A 26,355-nucleotide genomic window follows, 5' to 3' on the forward strand; every position below is an offset into this window, starting at 1 on the left:
GCATAATCATGCCTCATACCTTATTTGCATAGCCCCACCCCAAACCCCACCGTGTTTGGTGCTATCACAGAAAGTGTTATCATAGCCACACACCCTTTTCAAGATGGCATCCACCACTGTATGCATCATGTCACTTCCTTTTCGCACTACTAGCCGCTATCTTGGATGGGGTCACATGATAGGAAGTGATGTAAAAAAAACCCATGACACTGCCCTCTACAGCCTCCGCAGAATATTCACATTTCTCAAAGGAAAGAAAAAAAATAGACATTTTTTTCTTTCAAAAAAAGTTTTTAAAGCTGTTTAAAAAAGGACCTTTTTAAGCTGGATCGTATTTTTTTCCAGCCTTTTTTTTTTTTCAAGAGAGATCGTAACAGAGGGTTTTTCTGAACAGTCATCTGCCTGCTTTTAAGGACAGGCTTTCCTCTTTGCCTTTCTCTGTTTGAGATCTATAGCCTCCACCCTGGGACCCCCTCCCCCTCTGCAGTACAAAAGGGAAAGTTAGCTTTTTTTTTCACAATGGCATAGTGAGATCAATTTACAGCACAGAATCCCCACACACTCCTCCTCTGTAGCTATTCACCATATAAAGAAAATAGAAAATAGGCATTATCTGAATGCTTTTTATTTGGCATTGAGCACTAAACATTCAAGGTACAGATCAGCAAACCTCTCACCCAGTCATATGTATAAAGACGTAAAAACACGCGGCACAGCTAGGCATGGTCAAGTAAAAATATAATCAATACCCGTAAGGCAAAGTTGTTAAAATTTTGAATCAAAACTCGTTTATCATACATGACCCTTTGAAATTTTTTTAAGTACACAAGATTCAACCTGCCAATGGGCCTTGTTTCTATCATTTTTTGATGAATGGATATGTTAGTTTGTTCATTCAGCGGCACCCATGGATTGTAATCCAGAACTAGCTCCTTTAAGCTGCAAAAATTTAGTTTCTCGCTGTTTCCGTTGTTGAGTGTGATACCTTTTACCCTTAGGCAGGTCTCGCCGCTGGATAGCTTGTACCCGTATGTTTTAGGACCTGCCGATACAAACCTCTATGATATGCTCACCCTTAGGGATCTCACTTGTTAATTCACCTACCAGCTTATAATCGAAAGACAAAAACTCCTATATTGCGACCTAAATCGGGAGATAGGCGTTTATCTCCCAAAAACGAATAACGCGGTATAATCGAAAGCCGAACTTGGACGTTTTCAATTGCACTCCATCGCGGAAGCGTACAAAGTTGACGGGGGCGTGGTGAAGGCGGAACTGGGGCTTGGTTATCGGCCAATCAGAGATGGGCGCCTTTCGCCGATAATGGAAAAAAAATATGCGTTTTTAGCGAGAATTTAGGGCACTTTTCCTGGACCCTGTTTGTCCACGAATAAGGTCCCAAAAAGTGCCCTAAATGACCAGATAACCACTGGTTTTCATCCATTTGGATACAGAAAGTGAAAGTGCCTTGGTGCTTTGTAGCTTTTACTATATGAGACATGGGGTAAGGAATAATATATTGTAGAGGAATATATTCGAGTTATTCCCCAAGTTTTCCATGTCATCACTGTGACCCCTGACGCAGGTGCTAGTCACCGAAACACGGCCCGTGTCGGGTCTTTTTGTCAAGGCTCATTCATTAAAGAACTGTGTTCCATTTTTAAAGGCCCGTGGTGCTGTTTTTTTTGTTTGGACTTTAGTTTGTACTTCGTTCCCTCTCTTTTGTTATATCTTATACACAAACCCCCTCCCACCACAAAATATGCCGTTTCACAACTGTTTATTTTCACCCTCAAATGTCATGCCCACCTCTCTGGCAGCAGTATGCAGGTCACTGGAGTAGTTATTAGGGGGTGCAGTGGATGTCAGGCAGGTGGACCCAGGCCCATCCCTCCCCTACCTGTTACAATTGTGCTGCTTAATGCTTATTAGTCGTCCAACCCCCCAAACCCACTGTACCCACATGTAGGTGCCCCCCTTCACCCCTCAGGGCTATAGGAATGGTGTAGACTTGTGGGCAGTGGGTTTTGAGGGGGATTTGGGGGGCTCAACACACAAGGGAAGGGTGCTATGCACCTGGGAGCTCTTTTACCTTTTTTTTTTGTTTTTGTAAAAGTGCCCCCTAGGGTGCCCGGTTGATGTCCTGACATGTGAGGGGGGACAGTGCACTACAAATCCTGGCCCCTCCCACGAACAAATGCCTTGGATTTATTCGTTTTTGAGCTGGGCGCTTTCATTTTCCATTATCGCTGAAAAACAAAAACGCCCAGCTCACAAATTGTCGAATAAAACATGGACGTCTATTTTTTTCGAAAATACGGTTCGGTCCGCCCCTTCACGGACCCGTTCTCGGAGATAAACGCCCATGGAGATAGACGTTTTCGTTCAATTATGCCCCTCCTAGTCACCCAAAGGAGGAACCCAATCGCCCTCCTTACTTACAAAAATCACAGAGTCTGTATCATGATAAAGGCAGTACTCCTGTAAAGCGCCAAGAACCCTGTACAGCTCTAACCAGGCATGCGCCATAGTAAAAGAGGCTATGAAGATGTTAGTGTTACCCAGTGGTGCACAAAATTCCTTCGTTCGCTTTTAGGTGACGCACGTCGCATGATCATCTATAAGATCGCAAGACGACATGGTGAATTTGGGTACATATTCAGCTCATCGGAGTCCGATGCTCGTGACTGGTAGATTTCTTCTCTGACCAAACTTCCCCCACAAAGAGTTTAAGAACAGTTTTACAATTTGTCGTTTTGCAGGGTTCACGGTTATCTGATTGGCATATAAAAGCACACCTTCTTTGTGGTAGAAATCATCTATGTATCTGTTTTGTTGTTCAGCGTCGGTACACCACTGAGTAAACCCCAATGCTTCCTGCTTTTGCCATAGATGCATATTTATGTATTCTGCAAAGAGTTGTGTAGAAGTCTGTTCAAAATGCCAGACCTCATAGATTTCCCCCACAAGGGCTCTCTAGCCATCATCGTGGGCACATTTATTCCATTGATTCATTACTGCACAGGTGTGACACAATGGGAACATGAGTTTACCGTGTACCCTAAAAGGCAGTATGGGGAAAAAGAGTCCACATGGGGGGGTGGGGGGGGGGGAAATCACCTTGACTTTCACAAGCCCAAAATAATTGGAGAGGGGGCCAAAATGGTCATAGATGATTTTGGGGTGTCTGATCGGGTATTCTTTAGTTTTATTGACAAAAGGGTACAGGCTGGTAAAATCATAATAGTATATTTTCTCACTCTGTTTAACCTGATAGGACAGACACATGACGTTCGTTCTGCCTCCAAAAAGGGCATCTCGTGGAACTAAAAGTTCGGGTAACGCAGCTCTGCTCAGGAAGTCCACACATTCCCTATCCATTTTAACCAAACCGTCCCACTCACGTTCCCAAATACTGACGACCTTAAACCCTTTCTTTTTTAGGTAATCTGCTTCGCACTGTGTTTTGTAGTTGAGAAACCCGAAGGTGGTGCCCGTCAAAGGGTTCTGTTTTTTAGAATTGTAGCAGGTCGTACAACCGTGGTAAAGGCAACTGTTAAATTTAAAGGTGGTGTGCTAAGTAGTCACCCACCCACATTTCACCCCCCCCCCCCCTTTTAGAGCGTGGCTGATTTGTATATGTTCTTTGTCCTCGGTGTACAGCAGCCAATGGATACTGGCAGTGAAATATCTTTTAGTCTGCTGATGATAATCGTCAACCACCGTCAGAGCTATGGTTTTCGGTTTTAAACACATGAACCTGAACATGGCCATATACTCGGAAGCGAGTGTGATGTACCTGAAAGCGTCTATATAATTCTTTAGGGTCGCCACCCCATCTCTCGGTATTTCTTCTACGTTTATCTCCACAGCCCTTTTTGTCATTTTCATAATTTCCTCTCTGTACAGGACACACGCTTTTTGTAAAATATAGACATCCTGCATACAGTAGAAAGCTAGTTCTATTTGTAAATCAAACGTCTCTAATGTATTTCAGTAGCATAATTAAATGAAATAACTACTTCTGAAGATTACAGGTATAGGTGGGGATAGAATGGATTTTAGCAAAACGGACAGGTATGGGTTAGATTCCAGTAGTGTGCCTTGACAATTTTTGCGCCTTGTAAGTGTGCCACCTGATGAAAAAGTTGAAAATCTCTTACCTAAGGATTTAAAGGTACTGGGGGGGGGGAGTTATGTGACCCCCCCCCCCCCATCATTTGGGGTGGGGTTGTCATGCCCACCCAAAATTGGATGTCTGCCTATGCCCCTGCAAAGCAGTGTTTTATCTGTAGTCTGGACCCTGATTCCACCCATTGAAACCAATGCCTCAGGTGAGGTCCCATACTGCAACCGGATGAAGTTGTCAGAAATCCACGACTAGCTTGAAGTCTCTCTCCTAGAGCTTCTAACTTGGCAGTGTGATGCTTGCAGTCTTTCTGATTCTGCCCATTGATACACACAAAACCCATGATGCTCCCCTGACACCCCACCTGTAGTTTAAAAAGTCCCATTTTGGAACTGAGTAACTTAGCAACTCTGGAAACAGTTCAAACCCCATCTTTAATGCAACCTCTTTGCATTATTCTACTACCAGCTCCCTCACGTGGCACTGTGGCAGGCGCGTCAGTGTACGTCCTCATCTTGCCTGAGAGGCGAAGGTTCTGTGCTTGGGAAAGTGGAAAGTTTAACGTTCTAGTTAATGGAGGGCGGAAAAAAATGTCCCGGTTAGTAGTGCAGGTACGGCTGGCTGCGGCACTGCATTGTGCAGGAATGTCCAAGCACCCCTCCTAACTGCTTTTCCTCTGTAATAGGTTGATTCTTAAAGGCTGGAGTACATGTGGAAAAACTGCCAAACATCCGGTAAAAAGCAGGAAATATTCGGGAGGGTGGGAGCACGGAGATAAGTTTTTTTTCCTGCATGTGGGCACTGTCTGAACGAGCTCCGCCTTAGTTGGTAGCTCCTAAGTGGTTTACATTGGGGATTCTGCTTTGTTCAGGACAGTGGCTGTATCTGGGCATTTTTTAGCCGAGCACATTATTTGTTTTGAAGTTAGCAAGGGAGGGAGGACGGAGAAGAGGAGGAGGAGGAGGCTGTCCAGGCTTTGTTTGATCCTCCCGGCAAGACTTGCCTGCGCTCCTTTTCAGAAGCAATCCCCTAGAGAGAAGAGGGTCTTTTCGAGCCGATCCAACATGGTGATCAAAGTGTACATCGCCACCTCATCCGGCTCCACTTCGGTAAGGGAAGCTTTCTTTCTTCAGACTGTGCCAGAGGGTTGCTTTGCAGCGGTTGTGTGCACTCACATCAGGGTTGAAATAAATGCTGGAGCTGAAGTGCTGCACTCAAGCATCTTCTCATCTCTCTAATACTTTTAGGGTGTATGTGATCTTGAATGTTTTTTTTTTTTGGGGGGGGGGGGGGTTGTCTCTGTTAAAAGTCGTTCACTCTCACTTGATTTAGTGAAGGAATGAGGCTGAAGGTATTGGGAATGAATCTGTTAAGTTCTTTAGCTAACTGCGACAGCTTTTCCTGTATTTGCCCTTGCTGATGGATGGATTATAAATGCTTGCCAGTCGATTAAGGTAGTTTTCTTAGGAGGTAGGGTGGTTACTGATATTTGTAAGGTTGTAATATTCCTTCGGTTCATTCTGCATTAGAGTCAAGTACAAGTCCGGATCTAGAAGTGAAATTATCTTAGCGATATATTCAGGGCAGGGTTTTGGTGTGCCCTGGGCAGACAATTGCTTTGACCCCCTCCCCCCATTGTAATATATTTTTTCCTATCTGGCTTATAATTATAGTTTTGGCTTTCAGCTGCTGTTGTTGGCAGTGGAGAAATACCTGCCCGTGTCTGAGCTCATGTATATTGAATTTCTACCAGCAATGAATGATTATTAAGCAGCTTAACTATACTCAAAGCCGCACTGATCCTTAATACCTCAGGGAGGTAAGAAAGCAGCAGTGGAGGTGACATACAATTACTAAAAGACATTCAGTAATAAAAATTGCTTCTAAAGAAAAATATGTAGAAAAATTGACTGAAAGTTTGTGGTGTTAGGTATTATTTTCAATTTCTATGACTTTCTTAATTTTAATTTTTTTGTGAATACCTTTTGCTTAATGTCTATTGGCACTGAACTTCAGAGTTAATGTGGTTTTACATGCTTACATTAAACTTCTTTCACATTTCTGGCAGAGCTCTGAAAGCCGTTGGAAGGTATGCTTTATGGGTGTAGTTATATATATGATGCCCTAAGATAGGTGCCAACTGTAGACATGCAAATGGAAGATAATGGTAGCTGAGCATCAAAATGAGGGTGAAATAGGAGGTATATACATAAGTGCTATTCTATCACTAGGTTCTGTGTTCTGGTGCATAACTGCAAAGGGGCATTCCCACTGTTTTAGCGCATGCTTTATAGAATACTCCCATTTGCACGCACATTTATACCAGCCATAGTCTTGGCACAAGTGGTTGCACCTAAAGTTGGGTGCCTAAATGACAACTTGTGCCATTCTAGAGTATTAACTGAGCATCCTTTATTGATGACCCCTATGGGGTTAGTTTTGTCGTCATTTTTACATGTATGTGGCATCTAATAAATTTTGACTGGAGTAAAAGCAAAGCACATTTGATGAGATTGTGTCTACTTTGCCACTAGGCGTGTACAGGGGTGGAGTTTGGGTGTTGCATGAGCAGCATTCACAAGTACACGTGTAGATTATAAAATACATAATATATGCACGTACTTTAAAAATCTAGGCTCGGACTATTACACCTGTTCTTGACAGATGCAAATATTTGGTCCTACAGTGTAGGTGCCAAAGGGGCTCATTTTCAGAGCACTTAGATTTACAAAGCTCCAAAACTATGGAACTTTGTAAGTTTAAGTGCTTTGAAAATATACCTCTATGTATCTTTATAAAATAGTGCCCGTGGTAGGCAACTACTTGCTCCCTTATAATATTACCCTCTGTGTAAATAGAGTTGACTTAGAGGCCCATTTACAAAGGTGCGTAAGGCCCTACGCGTGTCCAGTGCACACCAAATCAGCATTACCGCCTGGCTACCGCATGCCCTGGGCGGTAATTCTGAATTTGGTGCATGTCAAAAATATGCTTTAGAAAATATTTTGTACCGCGTGGCGCTTACCCGGTGGTAAATGGCAGTGTATGTGCACTGCACACCTATCACTCAGGTAGCGTGTGAGACCTTACAGCTAAGTCAATGGGTGGCAGTAAGGTCTCAGGCCGAAAATGGACGTGTGCTGGTTTTTATTTTGCCACACGTCCGTTTTCTTGGCCCTTAAAAAAAGGCCCTTTTTCCAGGATTCGGCAAAAACTGGCCCGGCGCATGCCCAAAAGACACGCTCGCACTGCCACAGGTCACTTTTTGCTGTGGCTTATGTAAAAGGGCCCCTTAGAGTTGAATGATGGTAGATAAAGACCATACAACACTGCAACTCTGTTTTACGGGGGGGGGGGGGGGGGGGGGGTCCTCATCCTCAGAGCAGTAGCACCAGTTGCCAAGGGTTCTGGTCACAAGTTCAAATCTTGGTATATTTGATTTTGTGCATGTGTATTTTTGTGTGCTGAGTCCTAGGAAATCTTTAGCATTCCTAAAGTTAAGGCTGATGGTTAAGAGATTAGCACTTCTTGACAATTAGAGGTGATTTATTTTTCATGCGCCTTCAGAGTTATTAAAACTGGGTAAATAATGTGACAGTCATGTTAATCCATTTGAATGCACAGAAATAAAGGTCAACAAAAATACAAATAGTGATCATGTTCTAATTGGACCAACTTAATACATTTTTTGGCTGGAGCCTGAAGAAAGAGAAGCTGTCCTTGCTGTGAGAGAGGTCTGGTTTTCTGAAAATCCTTAGAGAATGAAAGGAATTTTAACTGCCAGTATGAAACATGCAAAGGTCACTGTTGTCTGTAGCAGTGCGGTAGCAGATTAAGGGGCTCATTTTCAAAATGGATAAAATGTCCAAAAAGTGGCAGATGGACTTTTTTTTTTTTTGCCAAAATGTCCAAATCGCTATTTTTGAAACCCATTTTAAGATGTTTTCCTATGTAGTTCGTTTGCAGTGCATCCTAATCACAAGGGGGCATGTCAGGGGCATGATGGGGTTGGGATTTGGAACAAAGCAAAAACGTCCAGGGCTAAAAGTTAAACTGTTTGGCCTAGACCTGTTTCAGTCATAACTAAGTTACAAGGTGCCCTAAATGACCAAGTGATCACTGGAGGGATTAAGGTGTGACCACCCCTTACTCCCCCAGTGGTCAATGACCCCCCTCCTGCCCACCAAAGCCATGAAATAAACAATACATACCAGCCTGTTGACAGCTTCAGATGAGTGGGAAAGCGCGGGGTACAAATGTAATAAAAATAAAATAAAAATGTTATGGCCAGGCCTATTCGAGCAGCAAGCAATTCCCTGTAGTAGCCTAGTAGTGGTCGATGCACGGTACAGAAGGGGACCCAGGCCCATGTCCCACTCTAACTGGTACACTTGTGGTGGAAAGTGTGAGCCCTCCAAAACCCACCATAAATCTGCTGTACCTAACTGTACACCACTACAATAGCCCTTATGGCTGCAGTTGTCACCTATATGTGGTTACAGTAGATTTTTGCTGGGTTTTGGAGGACTCACCTTACAGTATAAAGGGATAATGGTGAGATGTGTAGCTGGGACCTTTTATATGAATTCCACTGCTCTGCTGGGATGTCTGTGTGGCCAGTCTAGTAAGAATGCCCCCCCACTAATATATCCCAATGGCTTGTTTTTATGCATTTTTCCCTTGGACATTTTTTCAATAATCGTCACAAAAGAAAAATGCACTGAGCACAAAACGTCTGACAAGTGGCTATTTTTAAACAAAAAGACTTTTTTTTTCTGGTTCAAAAAATTGCTGTATTCATCAGTTTTGGATGTTTTCAGCAAAAATGTTCCAAATCTGATTTAGATATCATATTGAAAATGCCCCTCCATATTATTTCTGTTTAACTAATTAGTATTGGTGTGTCTGTAGGATAGCATACCAGCCAAAGCAGTGTACTGTAAAACAGTGAGTGCATACAGTAGTTGCAAAAATTGGAGACTTTAATAAGGGGAAGGTAATGGAATCGATCTAGAGCCTGTGTGCAGTGAAAAATGTATGCACAGCTGATTATTTCCAGAGCCAGCCCAAATACCTTTCCCCGCTTTTTTTTTTCTTTTTCGTTTTGAGCATTTTTGAGGGAGGCTGTAATGTGTCCTGTTCTGGACTTCAGTGTGACTTTTGATGCTACTCCAGATGAAACTAGTAACTAACCTTGCCAGTATGGAACCAGAGCAGAAAATTAAACTGTGAGATGGGTTTGGAGGTGTGTACTACTTATCAGACATAACATGGCGTGGGATGTTGTCTCTCCTGCTATTGCAAGGGTTCAGAAAGAACATTGGTTGGGGGGATAAAAATAGGGAACAGGTTTCCCCCCTCCCCCCCCCCCCCGAATGGGTAAGGCAGACAGTGACTTAGCAAATGGGCAGAGCAAGGGATGTAAGTAGGATCCAGGATGTAAGTAGGATTCACGCTTAGAGGAGAACACACCTGCAGAGTCTGAGCTTCCCAACCAACCCTTTGTTTTGTAAATGTTTGTCAGAGTAACTAGTCATGGATTTGATATACCAAAGTGGTTTGCATATATTATTTGCAGGTATTTTTTCTGTCCCTAGAGAACTCGCAATTAAAAAAAAAAATTGTACCTGGGGCAATGGAGGGTTAAACATCTTGCCTAAGATCAAAAGGAGCTGCAGTAGGAATCCAACCCAGTTTTCCAGGTTCTCACCCACTGCACTAACCATCAGGGTACTGCTCCACATCTGTGTCACACTGCTGTACATGTGGTGGGGGTGGGAGTGATGAGGATGCACCTTGGTGCAGACTCATTGGAAGTTGTGATGTGTGAAGGGGGACAGTTTGTGGTTGGTGGGTGACTATGGGAAGGAATCTGAAACTGTGGTGGTTGAAGGCAGCCACTGCTGGGGCTATATCAGGGGCTTGTCCAGATACCAGGGGATTGGGAGCCTGTTGGGAGCTCTACAGGTTATTTTAAGGTTTGGGCTTAATTAATCAAAGTGTGGCCTTTAATTGCAATTATGTATGATCCCTTTATGTAGAAAGGAGACTGGAAGGACCATTATTTTGCAGACCAAAGTATGGAAAAAAGGGTCATGCAGTGATGCCCTTAGGGGGTACACTTGGAAGTAAGAATAGAAAATGCTTCTTCACAGAGAGGTGAAGAATGCATGGAATGGCCTCCCAGTGACAGAGGTAGAGGCAAAAACAGTAATAGATTGTAAGAAAACATGTGACAAACACAGAGGAGCATTCTTCATTATAGAGAAGTGAAGAGAAAGCCTGTGATAGGTGAAATCTGTGGCTTTGCACAAAGAAATGAGATGGATAAACCAGATGGACCTTAGGATCATTATCTGAGGTTATATTCAGGGTTGCTATAGTAAACAAAAATGTGTGTTGATCTCTTCAGCAGAAGTGTCCATTGTATATTGTGTAATATTTTAACATTTCATCAGAGTGTAATAACTTGCCTGTGTAAACTATCTACAGTTTGTGATTTATATATATATATATACATGCAAAGATATTTTGGAGGAAGGCATAGAGAAAGGGAAACCTGAATAGAAATGGGTGTATAAGAAAAGTTCAGTTGTTTTTTAAATCCACCAAAATGGACAAATTGAAAAGTGCATGGTCTGAGCAATTTATTAAGGCATACTCATGGAAGTTAAGACTTGCAAAAGGAATAATGGGTGATGTGCTTATGAATGGTGGTGGTGGGAGCTAAGGGATTGAGTGGTTGGGGGGATTATTAGTGGGATGAGTAGAAGTGATTGATGAAAGGACTGAATGAATGTATGGTAGAGACAAGAGTGGCAGGGCTGTGTGAGCGTCTACCTGTAGAGTTATTAGTGGAAGGCAAGGAGGTTAGATTGAGAACAGGAGATGGCATACCATCAAAAAGTTGAAGCCAATTAGGTCACTGTCTTTACCCTCCTCCACACAGTCATCATCCCCGTACATTCAAAACAAAGCAAACAAACCTATGAGCTGCTGCATCCATGTTGTCCTTTATTGCCGGTGTCATTTTTATTTAAGCTCACTTATATTTTCAAACATGTCAGCTTGTACAGCATATGCATGTACACAGAGAGTATAATAGAATAACTTTTCATAGGTACAGTAATAATTTTGTTATAAATCATAATCCAGTGAATCATTTGGAGGGGCTGGTTATAGGGACATGCTAGCATGTGTTATATTCATGCAGAGATTTTTTTTTCTCCTGGTAAAGGGCCACTAAAACAGACATCATGTTATGAGAATCAGGGGCTCAACAGAGTTTCTATTTATTTGCTTATTTATGACGTTTATATCCCATATTAAACATGAATTAGGTTGAAAACTGGGATCATTTAAAATCTTTTTTTTTGTTTGTGCCTAGATCAAAAGAGAAAGATGGTTTGTGTGAACTTGCTCCTTTTGTTTTGTGGAATGCAGTAGTATATTATAAAAATGCACGTAATATTGTTGATTACTACTATTTAAAAGAGAGAGATTGAATAATGAGGGCAGAGCTACCTTCATGCAGAAGTCCAGAGTCAGTCTAAATGTGCCAACATTTTCCAGTTCTGTGATATATATTTATTTCTTCTTTACGTCTGGTTGTAAAAGACATTTTTTTTGGGGGGGGGGGGGGTAATCTTAGGAATAATTACTACTACTTATCACTTCTAAAGCACTACTAGACGTACGCAGCGCTGTACAGTTGAACATGAAGAGACAGTCCCTGCTCGACAGAGCTTACAATCTAATTAGGACAGACAGAACAAACAAGAGATAAGGGAATATTAAAGTGAGGATGATAAAATAAGGGTTCTGAACAAAGTGAATAAGGGTTAGGAGTTAAAAGCAGCATCAAAAAGGTGAGCTTTTAGCTTAGATTTGAAGACGGCCAGAGATGGAGCTTGATGTACCGGCTCAGGAAGTCTATTCCAGGCATATGGTGCAGCAAGATAAAAGGAATAGAATTTGGAGTTAGCAGTGGAGGAGAAGGGTGCAGATAAAATAAAATCGAACTTGCAAATATTTTTCTGCCATAGCTGTAATTAACAAAAGCTGTCGAACAAAGGGCTCTGATAGAAACCTAAGCAAAGAACATATGACAATTACCAAATTGTGGACTTGCAGCTATTATTGTACGAATAGGTTACCCTAACTACCATCACAGGCAGACACAGTCATATAATTAACGTTAATTGTGTTTGCATTTGGGTAATAAATGAGAAAATGCTGTTATCAAATCATAATAAGAAGCTTGACTTTGACTTGGTTAACTTCTGCTGAGTATCAACCAGCTAATAGTTTTAAGGCTAGATTTTGTTTGCTGAACTCATGCTGACTCGTTTTCCCTCCACCATATTTGTTCCTCTTTGGTTAATTTTAAACAAGAAGCTAAGAAATGATTTACTCTGGTCTTACAACAAGGACAATCCATCAAGCTATGCATCACCACTTGGAAAACATAAATGTCATTCAGCTCCAACTGTTCTACTGCTGCTTTCCCTTAGCCATCATTATTCTGATGGCTTCCTATCAGTTTCCGCATACAGTTCAAACTCCTCTTATTGACCTATAATTGCATTCACTCTGCAGCTCCTCAGTACGTCTCCACTCTCATCTCTCCCTACATTCTTCCCCAGGAACTCCATTCACTGGGTAAATCTCTCATACAGGCAAACAATACACCGCCAAAGTACAAAATAGCAAGCAGCACGGTATTAGCCACCAAGTTCATACAAAGTAAATTATTTTTAGTGGAAATTAAATCTGTTGGCTGCCTGCTATGTGAATATTCCATCACTGTTTCATTATTGCAACTAAGTATTACATATTTAGGGCCTATGCCTTAAACATAGATTGTATAAATCCATTTATATAGACCTTACATGCACAATGTCAAAACCTAAGTGTGGTTAAACAATTTGGTATAAACTGTGTTTATGACTTGTTTTGTACTGCTTTTTGTCTAACTGATCTCTACATTTCTTGTGTTATTTTGGTGAGTGGAAACAGTTGGGTGGGCTTATAGGGAGGGAGGGGCATGTGGGAGGGGAAGGTTTCTTGGGGTATGTTCTCTGTAAAAGTTTTTATTGTACCATGTTGGACGATTCACTGTTTCTTCTTTTTCTGTGTGAAGCTTATCAACCGACATGTTGTGCTTTGAATAAAGATGGTTAAAACATAAAGAATAAGTTTTGGATGTTACTGAATTCTTTTATTCTGTCTCGCTGTATTTCAAGTTTTGGCATAGTGTAAGTCATCACAAGGACAAAATATAAGAAAACCAATGGACTGCATTAGGGACTTATAGGCCATTTAGTTATGTTTAAACAAATGAGAGATCAGCATGAAAGAAAATATTTATTTTAATTATTTTGTCTTATGAAAACCACTTGTCCCTGAAACATGCTCAGAACAGAATAATTAATTTGTACAAAAGAGATGAGGTGAATATGTGATTCCTTGTGCCACAGTGAAAGGAGAGTCTACTTTACTTCCAAACTTTATAACAACCAGGCTTCCCAAGGCAGATTACAACAACAGTTAAGATTAACTCATCAGTAGACAGGATATCCTTGCTGAAATTTGGCCATATATTACTTACTGTAGTGTATAGAACAGTGTAGAAAAATAAGCATAAACTACAGCCTTTATTAATGCTGTTTCTATCAGCTACAATAATTTTTGAAGCTGTTTTAGTGATATTCAGTTTTGATTTCATGATATTTATATCTACATATGGGACGCATTCAAATAAAGTAAAAAGTCAAGTAAAAAAAAAAATCTTTTGTCCTTCACCTTTTTAAGGCACTACTTATCCAACTGGATCAGCTTTTGACTTTTTACAGATGGACCACGCATAGGCAATCTGTTATTTCTAATAATTTTTTGCTATTGTTTTCAATAGCGTTTGCTATTGTTTTGAGTGAACCAGTGTGGTGGCACTCTCCACTTACTGCCAGCAAGCTCTGCCTACTATCTTCAACCCGTATAATGGGCATTGTAAGCTCCTTTGAGCAGGGACTGGCCTTCTTTGTTAAACTGTACAGCGCTGCGTAACCCTAGTAGCGCTCTAGAAATGTTTAGTAGTAGTAGTAGATAGCCTCGTACCATCTCTTGTTCTCTATCTAACCTCCTTGGTGGCAGGAACGGGCAGAATGAAAAGATGTAAATGATGCGAGTAGTGGAGTGAACCGAGTTGGTGAGTAGAAGATGTTTATGAGAGGCACACAGGCAATGTGAGTGTTTCGAAGGGGGGGGGGGAACGCTGTAAGTGCCAAAGTACTTTTTGAGCAGATGGTGAGTTGTGAATATGAGTCTGCTAAGAAATTTAGAGTGAATTGCTTGAACAAGTCAGGAAGTGGATAGGTTATATGTAGCAGGTGGGTGTTGAATTAATGAGTCGATGCAGATGTTGGAAAAAGTGGTGGGGTGAGCTAGTTGAGCGAGTGGAAGGGAGTTTCTGGTGGAGGGACTTTTTGAGTAAGTAGATGGGGTAGAAGTGTCTGGGGTGCTGATTGAGTGAATAGATGGGACCTTATGAGTGGCAGTGAGTTGAGTGAATGCAGGGGAAGCATTGGTGGGAAGAATGAGAGAATCAGAAGGAAGAGGGTGTGATATAAGAATGATGGCAGTAGTTTGCATGTTCTCGAGGATGGCTCAGTCACCCCTTTATTTGTATCTCCTCGTTTGGCAGACAGGCCCCAAGCTCCCCACCAGCAGCAACGGGTGCTCACATCTCTGGCAGTTCCTTACTAGTTGGGTCCCATTCTCCTTGCTTGCCACAGTGCTCACACCTTGTGTAGGTGTGGCCCAAATACCAATTTGCACTGCAGTCTGGTACTAATATTCTACTGGCAAGGATAGAAACGTCTGAAGAATCGCTTTCTTCATGACCCCAGTCTGTAACTTGACAGCCAGCACTGCTAGATTTGCTGTTGCTGCATTCCGTCATCTTAAGTGTAGCGTTGATTGCACATATGAAGCTTTGCATACAGATAGAGGTCAGTCCATTTGTCTGCTTGTCCAGCGCAGATGTGAAGCCTGCCTGAAAACTAGAAATAGAAAAGTACTAGACATTTGGAAAAAGTTAAGATGGCTTTTACTCTCACTCTGCACAGGAAGGGACCAGTTTTCTTTTTTTTTGCGGGGGGTGGGGGGGACATCCATGGATGTATCGGTGATTGTATACTGGGTTGGGGTATGGTGTTCTCACATAAAGCTGCAGCCTAGTTAATCACAATTGCTTGGTCTCATGTGGCATTATTGTGTGTGTGATTGTGGGGAAGGGGGGAGGGGAATAGCACAGAGGGACAGAGAAAAGTGTGAACTGGGCCGAGGCATGTTGAGGGAAAACTAATTTTCAAACATTGATTCTAATGTCATAAATTCTATTACATGAAGCAAGGATAAGCTGCCCTAGGTAGTGTCATATGTTGCATTGTCCTTATTACTGTTCCCCTAGCATAAGGGAAACTTCAAGGGTGCCTTGTACAAGAATTTCAGTTTTACTAACATAAAACCACATTTTGGACCCTACATACTAACATTTTCCGTGTAGATGTGAAAGGAAGGAAAACTTTAATAGCTCCTTTTTGTGTGATGGATAGGGTACTCTTTTTCAGTGTGTGAATCTTGGTACAGCACAAGGTGAGTTCAGTTTTCTTTCAATTAGAGCTAACAATACTGTGCTTTGGAGGCTCACTTCGATTTATAAAATGTTGTATTTTTTCATGGTTTTAGTCAAAAGTGGTTGAATCAGTGCCAGGAAAACTCTTTAAAACTACATTCCTTAGTGTAGCCAAGCCAGAACATAATTTTCAGCTGCAGTTCAAGGACCAAAACGTAAACAGTGCTGTCATGGTCTGACATAGTGCAGCTGTGTCACTTGGGTTTTTGCTGAGAAATCCTTCAAGTGATGGCTCTTGCTGTTTGGGTACATCTTCTTTTAGGGATATTCCACCCCTAAACATTTCTTATTTTGTAATTTAATTTAACTCCAGCTAGCTACATATGCTATCAGCTAATCCCATGGTTTCTTGTGAGAGATTTTTCATTCTTGAGATTTTTCTTCCAAGAGTATTAGGACCATGGCACAGAGTAAGTGACATAAGTAAGTTGGTGAATGAGTTCAGAAATCTGGATAATGCCACCTTGAAAAGTTGAGCTTTTAATCTGAATCAGAATTAATGTGTGAACATCTTGAAAGACAGGTAATAATGTATTCTATTCAAAGGATACTAGAAGGAAGAACTCTCTAAATCAAGAGTGGACTAACTGCGGCCTGCAAGAGCATAGGAAGTATACATAGAAAACATCACTAACCAGAGTTTGGGCAATTTTAAATACTGTATCTTGTAAATATTTTCAGAATAGCCACTCTAGCAGTTGGTTTCCATCGTTTTTAGTTAAATTTTACTTTATTTACCACAGGTCTGTAGAGCTCTGTGCATTTCCTGTTCTGACATGTAATGTTACGGCTCGCCAAGGATAGTACTGATGTTCATGTGGCCTTCTGTGTATAAAGATTGCCCGCTCCAGCCCTAAAGCAAAGGGGTTTGTGTGTGAATCTGGAATCCTAGAGGAGGTGGAGCAGAGCACTGGTGAATAAGATATGAGAGCTACAGGCAACATCATAGATACATTTATAGGTAATAAACAGAAACTTGAATATTGTGTATGACTGAAATAAAAACTAGTGAGGTGGAGCTAAGGGGTAGAGAAGTGTGGTAGCAAAGTTCTGGAGAAGTAGTAATAGCAGAGAAATGATGTGGGGAGACCATCATGGAGCCTATTGAAATAGCCCAAATTCGATAGACCATGAAAAAGATCAGGTATTAAATGTGTAAGTACATTTTCTGAACATTAAACAGTTGGCAGCATGTTTTTAGAGTATGTAGCAGAAAAAGTGAGATGAGAAGAGGTTGCAGTATTAAATATGGGTTCCTGTTCTTATTAGAGAAAATGAAAGCGGTAAAGCTGATGCACAAAAACTCGATAGATGGGCAAGAGATGCCAGCACAGGCAGAGAAGACGACAACCTCCGGTCTTGCATAGATTTGGCATTAGTATTTGTTTTTCTGCAGTACATAGTGTAGCTTGGGAGATGCTGTACTCTGTTTCTAAACAGTAACAATAGTCTCTGAACTGGCATCATGTGTGCTGGTTTTATATGATTTCCTTTTTTAAATATATCATACTTATAGTAGATTATAATACTGCTTTAATTCATTAACATAGGCACTCAGGAGTTCACTCCTCCCCCCCCCCCCCCCCCCCCCCCCCCCCATAAATAATGCAGCATGAGACTAAACCATTGGGATCAATTGGGCTGCAGCTTTATTTGATAACACACACACGTTAGTACTAATCACTAACCCATCCGTGGGTTACTCTCCCCTTCCCATCTGATCGCATCCCTTATGGAGTGAGAATCTAAGCCAACTACCAACCTAGCATTGCTAATCCTTGCTCTTCTGAGACCTTGGCACTATCTAATGGTTCCCTCCTCCCCTCCATGACCATCCCAGAGGAGTCGAAGTGGTGAAATGCCCATCAGTCTGTAAAAAGATGTTCTACTTTACCTGTACTGTACTGCCTCCCATCCCCCCTCTGTCTTTTCTGTACCTGGCTGCTAGTCACTGCTGGTAGCCATAGACAGGAATGCAGACATCCCTGGCTTTTGTTACTATGGCAGCCCAGTATCTGGAATACACATCTTTTCTTCAGTTACAAGATGGTAAGGTCAAATGTACCAATAGGGTGTTGGCAGGACACCTATGCTACCTTTGATTGGTGTAGGAGGGGGGAGAGATGACGACATCACTTTTTCTATAAGAATACCTGCACACAAAGAAATCTTCAGAATTAGCCATATTTTGCAGGAGACTTTTCTCTGTCCTGATTCAGGGCATCCTTGCTAATTGGCTATTCTCCAGGAAATATATTTTCCCTTCTTTATTTCTGCATTGCTTCTGGTAAGAACTATTTCTTTATAACAGAACTATCCTCTCCTTTCTTTATATTTTATCTCACTTCAGGACCACTGATATATTTCCTGCTTGAACCCCTGATATATTTCCTGCTATTTCTCTCTCTCTCTCTCTCTGTTCATGCTTCCAGATAACATGTGACCTATCTCTCTCTCTCTCTCTCTCTCTCTCTCTCTCTCTCTCTCTCTCTCTCTCTCAGAAAGCCTGGTCTCAGGAAACACCTGTGATCTCTCTGTTTCTCTCTCTCTCTCCATACTTCCAGATAACATGTGCTGATATCTATCTCTCTCATTTTCTTTGTCCTCCTTACAACTGTTCCTTATCAAATTAGTCTGATTGCTTATTATTATTACCTAAGCTATTGATATTAGATTCTGTACATGTGATATTTTTCCAACTGAGATTCTGTACATGTGATGATATTTTTCTAACTGAGATTCTGTATATGTGATATTTTCCCAAGACTTTCAAACTGATATCTGAAGCTGTGCTGGTAAGAATAAAAACCACTTCTAACTCTCTGATTCCTTTAAACTTATTCTATGATATTTTTCTTTATTTTGGTACAAAGTGAATAGCATAAACGCAGCCAGTACAAGTCTGATTACCATCAGCCTGTACTGTCGACCAGTGGTGCAAGCTTATAGTCCAGTGGCACTCCTGGATGAGCTTCCATCTCAGGTTCACTAGAATTTCCTCCCCCACTTCATCAGATTTTCCTCCTGCTGCCACAAGTGGCAACCTTTCAAAGAACCTGCAACATAGAATAGCAACCAACCTCCTCCTCTGGATGAGGTCTCGCTGGCTAATAGGGGAATATAGAAAGTCCCTACTTCCTACTCATCCCTGTGTCCCTTTCTTCTGGAATGAGGGGTCCCTCCGGAGCCACCAGAAGCCGCCGAGAGTTGAGCTGCTAGAGAGATGGACACCTCCTGATGACATGGTGCTAGTCTGTTTTCTGAATGGAGGGGTTGTAACAGCAGAATGGCAGGTCATAGGCAGGAGGTCATTGAACTTGGCTCCATGAGTGAAGAGAGCCCAGTATTTGGAAATGGACAAGGCTTGAATCGCGGAGCTGTTGCTATGATAGCAGTTAGTGCTTTTTAATTTTTGTAGGCTCCCACTGCAGTTTTAGAACTGAAACAGCTGTTTGTTTAATCTTGAGACAATTTGGGACGCTATTCAAGGTCAGCAGCTTTCTCTCGTCAAGCAGATTAAAAGTTTATTGCATCAAATAATTAAAATCTCAGGTAACTCATTTCAAATTAAAGAGGATTTGGGAAAGATGGTGAAAGGCTTTTTGGGAATGAAGAGACAGTCAAGAAAATTGAAACATGAATTATTATTGATGAAGAACATATTGAATATTTGTAAGAAAATGGAAATAATGGAAAATATGTGATAGGAATCTGCATATTGTAAATAGACTACTGACTGTATTGGCTTATGATATGCTTAAAAGATACCTTCTGGAAGTGGTGAAGGTGTCACGAACTCATATCCCCCGTCTCTGAAATATCTTATTGCATCAGGTGAAGAGGCATATGGTTATTGAGGAATTGCCCTCAGAGCAACCCTTTGATAGACTGAAGTTAATGAATTTCCTCAAGAATTCAGTGGATGAAGCTCTTGCACCCTCTACGTTGATGGTTCAGATGACTTTGGACTCAAGTAAAGTTATACTTTAAGGTCTGGTGTTGAGCACTTGAATTGAAAGGTAAGAATGTATGCAGATGTGTGTCCAGCTTCCACCTTTGCTCTTCTCTAAGGTTGAGGGTCTAGAATCCAGACTCCCTGTATCCAGACCTTAGGACACTCTGCCTCAGAGGGATAGATTTGAGCTCTTTGAACAGTCTAATGCAACATGGGAACACTTTGCCCTCCTCGTTGAAACTCATGGGGACAGCTGATGAACAGACTAGCAGACCTTATATTATTATTTCTTCTGTGGGCTGCTGGGGGGGGGGGGGGGGGGAGGTCCGCACTTACTACTCTTCTAAATTCTTCTTAGCTGGCTCCCAATTGGACAGGAAAGACCTATCTGGACTTACTATTGGGGGAGGAAGGACATGGCTCCTCCTTTGTACTTGGATTTTATCCGCCTTCCAAAAGGTCATAGTTGAATCCTGTTGGATCAGAATCTCTGAATCTACCTCCTGGAGCAGGGGCCAGAATGTTCTGACTGCAACTGAATTTACATAGCTTTTTGGCAGGCTGCTACACTATCATGAATTGTCATCATTTCTAATTCAGTGAACATGTTTAACAGCTTTTCAATCGCTGCCACATGACCCATAAGGCATCGTCTTGACTATGTTGTATTCTTACGTTTGGGTAGAGAATATGCAGTATCAAAGTCATCAAAGACAAAAATGCTCTTCCCACCATTCTGTTTGATGGAATCACATAGGTAAAAGAAAATTTGGTAGACAAGATGTTGTGTTTACAGTGGGGAGTAAATAGAAAATTTTGTCCATCTTGGTAGCTTAGAAAATGGTTGGTGGGAGGTTGGCTACCCCTGTGACCTCTACTTTCTTTAATGTTCCTTTTCATCTCATTCTGCAGTTTTAGAAACAAAACTGTGAAACTTAGCACCCACTGTATAGTTTAGTGCACTGACTCTCGGTGTCTTGGGGGACCACCAACCAGTCAGGTTTCAGGATACCAACAGTAAATATGTTTATAAGAAATCTGCATGCCAACTGCCTCATTACATGCAAATCTCTCTCATGCATATTCATTAGGAATATTCTGAAAAACCGATTGCCTGGTGGTCTCCTAGGACACCAGAGCTATTAGTATAGTGTGTACTAAAACAGAAATAAAACATCTCCCCTCCTTCTGAGTAGTAGGAAAAGAAAAAGTAGATTTTTTTTTTCAAATTATACCCTCACCAGCAATTCATGCCACTTTTAAAGCATTCAGTTGGTGAGATGTGACGGCATATTAGCCACTTGCTCAGTTAACCTGGGATCATATCAGGAACTTTTCTCGTGGTTATTCACGGCGCTTGCCATTGGACCAGCACAAGCTTCTTTTCTGTTAATACAGTAAAGGTTGTCCTTCTATTGTCAACATTAGCCATCAGGCCCATCAGCTTTTAAAAAGGTATGCGGTAAAATCTATCAACATTGTTTCATCTGAAGCTTCCCTCACTTTTCCACTTTAGAGAATTAGATGAATACGTATCACACCAGACCACATAGTTGCACCACTTCAAAATGGTAGAAAATTGTAATATGAAGCCATGCTTTGTATGGAAGTGAGCACACCAGTATAATTATCAAAATACAGGTTATTCACTTATGCCTCATTACCATTTCAATCCATCATGCTGAAGTTTCATCATAGTTTAAATCTATGATTTTGACTACTCTAGTGTTGTAGAGCAAATGGTTTCATTTGCGTGTTTCTTTTTTATTTTTTCCTGGTTTTAATTTATTTTCTGAGAAGAAATAAGTACTGAAGTTTGAAAGATCTTCCTGCCTAATTGTTGCTATTCTTTATGTAATTAGGATGATGTTTTCATAGTCATTAACTGAAGCACAACCACAGAAGGATTTTTAAAAACTGGGAACTTGGCTATTTGTGTGCATTTAAGTTCTTTTTAGTTACAAAAATGTTAAAATCTTTGGATAAAAGAGAGACTTGTGAACATGAAAAAAAAAGCTGAGGATGAATGCTGCTGCTTCAGCTTTCTTTAGTGCAGTAGGGATATGTACAGATGTAGAATCTTCAAACCTATGGTTAAGAAATCTTAGCTATTTTCCAAGCATGGGCTTGTGTGTCAACCCTCCTCCCCTTCAGTGTGGGAGCCAAGATCATTACCGGACAAAGTGACATACCCTTTGAACCTCCACCATAATATCTCCACCCTCATCCTCTTCAAGTTGGCACTCCCTCCCCCCCCCCTCAGTTTTTAATCTCCCCGTATACTTTTTGAGGAGACTTGTTTGTGGTGCCACCTTTTGAACGTTATTCTATATTCTTCCAGCACCACATAGCTTACAGTAAGTCTGAACTGCATGGTGCTCTCAGTCTTGTGAGAATAAAATAGGTTTTGGAAGCATATAGCTCAAACCCATTGAAAGTTGTGTGGTACAGATAGTAGACAGAACTTATGCCAACATTGTGTGAGGGATACTTTTATGTTGAGGAAAGAATCATGGAGCCACAGGGTCAATGGGGTGCCGCCACTGGCCCCCTTCCTCAGCTTGGGGTGCCACCACTGGCCCCCTTCCTCAGCTTTTAACTATCATCTATACTGTTGACAGGTCAGAATCCAATTTAGCAACCTAATAGTTATCAATGGATTAAGTGTGGTCTTTTAAAAAATGTTTTTATGGCATTCCTTTCTATTTTCATTATTGTATTAATATATAAACCGCTTTGACTTGCTCCACAAATTAAGCGGTATATCAGATTTTAATAAACAATACATAAAAGTGAAGGAGAAAACTCCTTCCACTGTCAAGTGAAATCTCTGTTCTCAAGCCCAAATAGAGGATTTTTTTTTTCCTTTGGCTAAAATCTGGGATTGATGCTGTGGCTTCTTCTGAAAGCTATACCTTTTGTGGTCCGGTCTCCAAGCACATCACAGAAGAGTGCAGTTATGAAACTGCCAACTTTACTCTGCCTTAAAATAGCTCAACAAGCAGTTGCACAAAAGTATTTACAGTATGGGAAAGTTTGCAGTTTCTTCAGACCTAGTAAGCGCCTACTTGCGCCAAAAGCACGTCAGTTCCGAGTTACCACCCGGCTACAGCTTGGCCTGGGCGGTAATTTTACTTTTTACGCATGCCGGAAAATATTTTAATTTGAACACGTGTTGACCATTACCACCCGGTTAATGCGTGAGACCTTACCGCTAAGTCAATGGCTGGTGGTAAGGTCTCAGACCCAAAACAGACACACACCAGTTTTCATTTTGCCTTACGTCCATTTTCGCCCCCCCCCCCCCCCCCCCCCCAAAAAAAAGCATTTTTTACAGGCACGCTGTAAAATGATTCTGCGTGCGGCCAAAACACAAGCCTACACTACCACAGGTCATTTTTCAGTGCACCTTAGTAAAAGGACTCCTGAGTTTGCAACATTTGAATTGAGGAGATGGCTTTGGGTATACCATTTTCCCATCTTTGCTGTTCCTGCCATGGTCAAGGAACTTTAGTTGATCTCACTGGTGCTGGATTGTTCAGCGAGGGCTAATCACTGGTTCTATTCCTGATGGGGAATTCGTTTGTCTTGGCAGGAGCACTGCATTCCTTGTTGCCTCACTCCCCAGAATACATTTTTCTTTTCTTTTGAGTCCTCTCACTTTTGTGGCGCTAGTCAAGAGTGCTGCTATTGGAAGAAAACTAAGCAAGAACAAGGAAAGGAAAGGGAGCAGAGATGGTTTAGGTGTTTTCATGAAAGGCAGAAAACCTGGTCAGGCGGAAGTAGGTCAGCAATATTAAAAAACATTCCGAGAAAATCGTGTCTTAGACGCTTTCTTAAACTTGGAAAATGAGGGGGAGAGGTGAATATCCTGGGGGCAAGAATTCAAAAGAAAGGGGCCAAGGTAGAAAAATGCAGCATCTCTGATATCTAGAGACACATGGGACAGGGGCGGGAATGTGAGAAGAGTGGCTTGTGATGAACAGAGTATAGCTTGGTACATAAGTTAACGCGAGTGAGCTGTGAGGACCCAGTCGTCGAAAAAAAAAAAAAAAAACAGGTGAAATGATCAACTAGGTAGTATTTGTACTTTTTTCTTTTTGAATATGAGCCTTTTTGGGGGGAGGGGGAAAGGGGTCAAACAGCTTCTGCTCTTTTGGGGATTCCAGTTCAGTCATAAAAAAGCATTAATTAAGGTTCATGGTGTTATAACTCAGTAATTAGTTAGGCTTCTGGATAGCCACAAAGAATATGCATGAGAGATTTGCATATACTGGGTCATCAGTGCATGGAAATGTGGCTAACCGGAAAACCTGACTGGTGAAAAGGGAACAAAACTCTTAAAAAGGCCAGGAGTAAAGAATATGCTTGACAAATCCTTGTGATTTTGTATAAACGGTGAAATGAGAGATTGAAGGGGATTATTCAGTTTGGGTAAAATCTTAGCACAGATATTTAAGAACTGTGTACACTCGATCATGCCTAAGGAGCAGCTTGTAAATAATTGCAGTGCAGCCTTGTCCAAGTTCAGTCCTTGAGGTCTGCAAAAAGGTCAGGTTTTCAAGGTATCCCTAATGAACATACATGAGACAGATTTGCATGCCATCTGCCTTCATTGTATGCAAATTTCTCTCATTCATATTCATTAAAGTTATCCTGAAAATCTGGCCTTTTATATCCCTGAATTTGGACAAGTCTGTTTAGTTTAGTTTATTTCATTTGATATACCTCTGTTAAGAAAGTAGCATCATAGTGGTTTACATTACAGTAAAAGTAAATAAAATATCAAAAGGAAAAGTTACAATTCAATCAAAAAAGCATATGTTAGTTAAAAAGAAAAGTTGAGCATTTTAAAATCTCCCCTTTGCTTTCAGCAATGATAAAATGGCCACCTGTCTGTCATTATTGCATGAGAAAAGCATCCTTAAAAAGAAGTTTCCAGTTTCTTCCTAAAATTTTGCCATGATATTTCTAATCAAAAGTAATTAGAAAGATGATTCCAGAGAGACGGGCCAATAACGCTAAAGACAAGAGTGGTGAATGGAGTCGCTATGGATTGTCTGAAAGAGGGCACAAGTAGATTTTGTTGTAGAGATCGTAAAGTTCTAACTGATGAGTGAGGTATCGGAAATCAAAGTAATAAGGATGGTGGTAACCTATGTCAAAATTTTGAAGATTATTCTGTGAGATATGGGTAACCGTTATTCCTTCTTCAGAAGTGGGATCATATGGTCCCATTTCTTTGCGCCCTTAAGAGTCTGTTCACGCTTTCCAAAAATACTAGGACTAGGGGGCATGCGATGAAGCTACAATGTAGTAAATTTAAAATGAATCGGAGAAAATTTTTCTTCACTCAACATGTAATTAAACTCTGGAATTCGTTGCCAGAGAATGTGGTAAATGCGGTTAGCTTAGTGGAGTTTAAAAAAGGTTTGGACGGCTTCCTAAAGGAAAAGTCCATAGACCGTTATTAAATGGACTTGGGGAAAATCCACTATTTCTGGGATAAGCAGTATAAAATGTTTTGTACATTTTTTGGGATCTTGCCGGGTATTTGTGACCTAGATTGGCCACTGTTGGAAACAGGATGCTGGGCTCGATGGACCTTTGGTCTTTTCCAGTATGGCAATACTTATGTTAAGTATTCTGATAATATATTTTGAAGCAGCTGAAGATGACATAGTTCTGTCTTACGTATCCCTTTGAAAAGTGAATTACTGTAATCTAAACTTATGATAGTACATAAATTTATAATCCTCATCGTGTCTTTAAAGAAAAGAGGTTTAACTGGCCGACTCGTCTGTAATTTTGTAAAAACACGTTTTTGAGACATAAGAAATATTTATTTATTTTATTTTAGTGCATTTCTATCCCACATTTTCCCACAATATAAGGCTTAAATGAGAGATTCTCATCCAAAATCACACCCAGAATCTTCAAAGAGGAAACTGAGCTTATTGGAGAATTTGCCATTTGAATAGTAAGAGTTAAAGCTGAGATATCTTGAGGGGCATTTTCAATATGACATCTAAGTGCAACTTTAGATATTTTGTTAAAAACGTCCAAAATTCAAGTGGGGAATATAGCCATTTTCAAAACAGAAAAACGTCTTCTTCTTTTTTTTTTCTTGAAAATGGCTACTTGCTAGATGTTTTTGTGCTCTCCTCAGTTTTCTTTTTGGTCCATTTTCGAGAAAAAAAAACGTTCAAGAGAAAAATGCACAAAATCGAGCCATTGGGACGTAGGAGGAGCCAGCATTCTTAGTCTACTGGCCACACACACATCCCAGGAGAGCAATGGGGCACTCTAGGAGGCACTGAAGTGGACTTCATATAAATGCTCCCAGGTGCACCTCTCACTGTTGCTCCTTTATCATGTCTACTGAGGCCCTCCCCCCCCCCCAAACCCACTACCCCAACTGAACACCATTACAATAGCCTTTATGGGTGCAGGGGGCACCATATGTGGGTGCAATGGGCTTTTGGTGAGTTTTGGAGGGCTCACAGTTTCCACCACTAGTGTAACAGGTAGGGGGAGATATGGGCCTGGGTCCACCTGTCTGCAGTGCACTACACC

General features: G+C 41.2%; 1 protein-coding gene across 1 annotated transcript in view; it reads left to right on the forward strand.

Annotated features, from left to right (window-relative positions):
* Nucleotides 1–4,725: 4,725 nt before the first annotated feature.
* SH3BGRL (SH3 domain binding glutamate rich protein like) overlaps nucleotides 4,726–26,355 on the forward strand; it is a 61,433-nt gene continuing 39,803 nt past the window's right edge. The window contains exon 1 of the mRNA XM_030209335.1: nucleotides 4,726–5,238. Coding sequence (XP_030065195.1) covers nucleotides 5,194–5,238 — 45 coding nt within the window. The 5' untranslated portion in view covers nucleotides 4,726–5,193. The remainder of the gene's footprint in view (nucleotides 5,239–26,355) is intronic.

Source organism: Microcaecilia unicolor, chromosome 7 (genome assembly GCF_901765095.1).
Source record: "Microcaecilia unicolor chromosome 7, aMicUni1.1, whole genome shotgun sequence".
In the NCBI taxonomy this organism is placed as follows: Eukaryota; Metazoa; Chordata; class Amphibia; order Gymnophiona; family Siphonopidae; genus Microcaecilia; species Microcaecilia unicolor.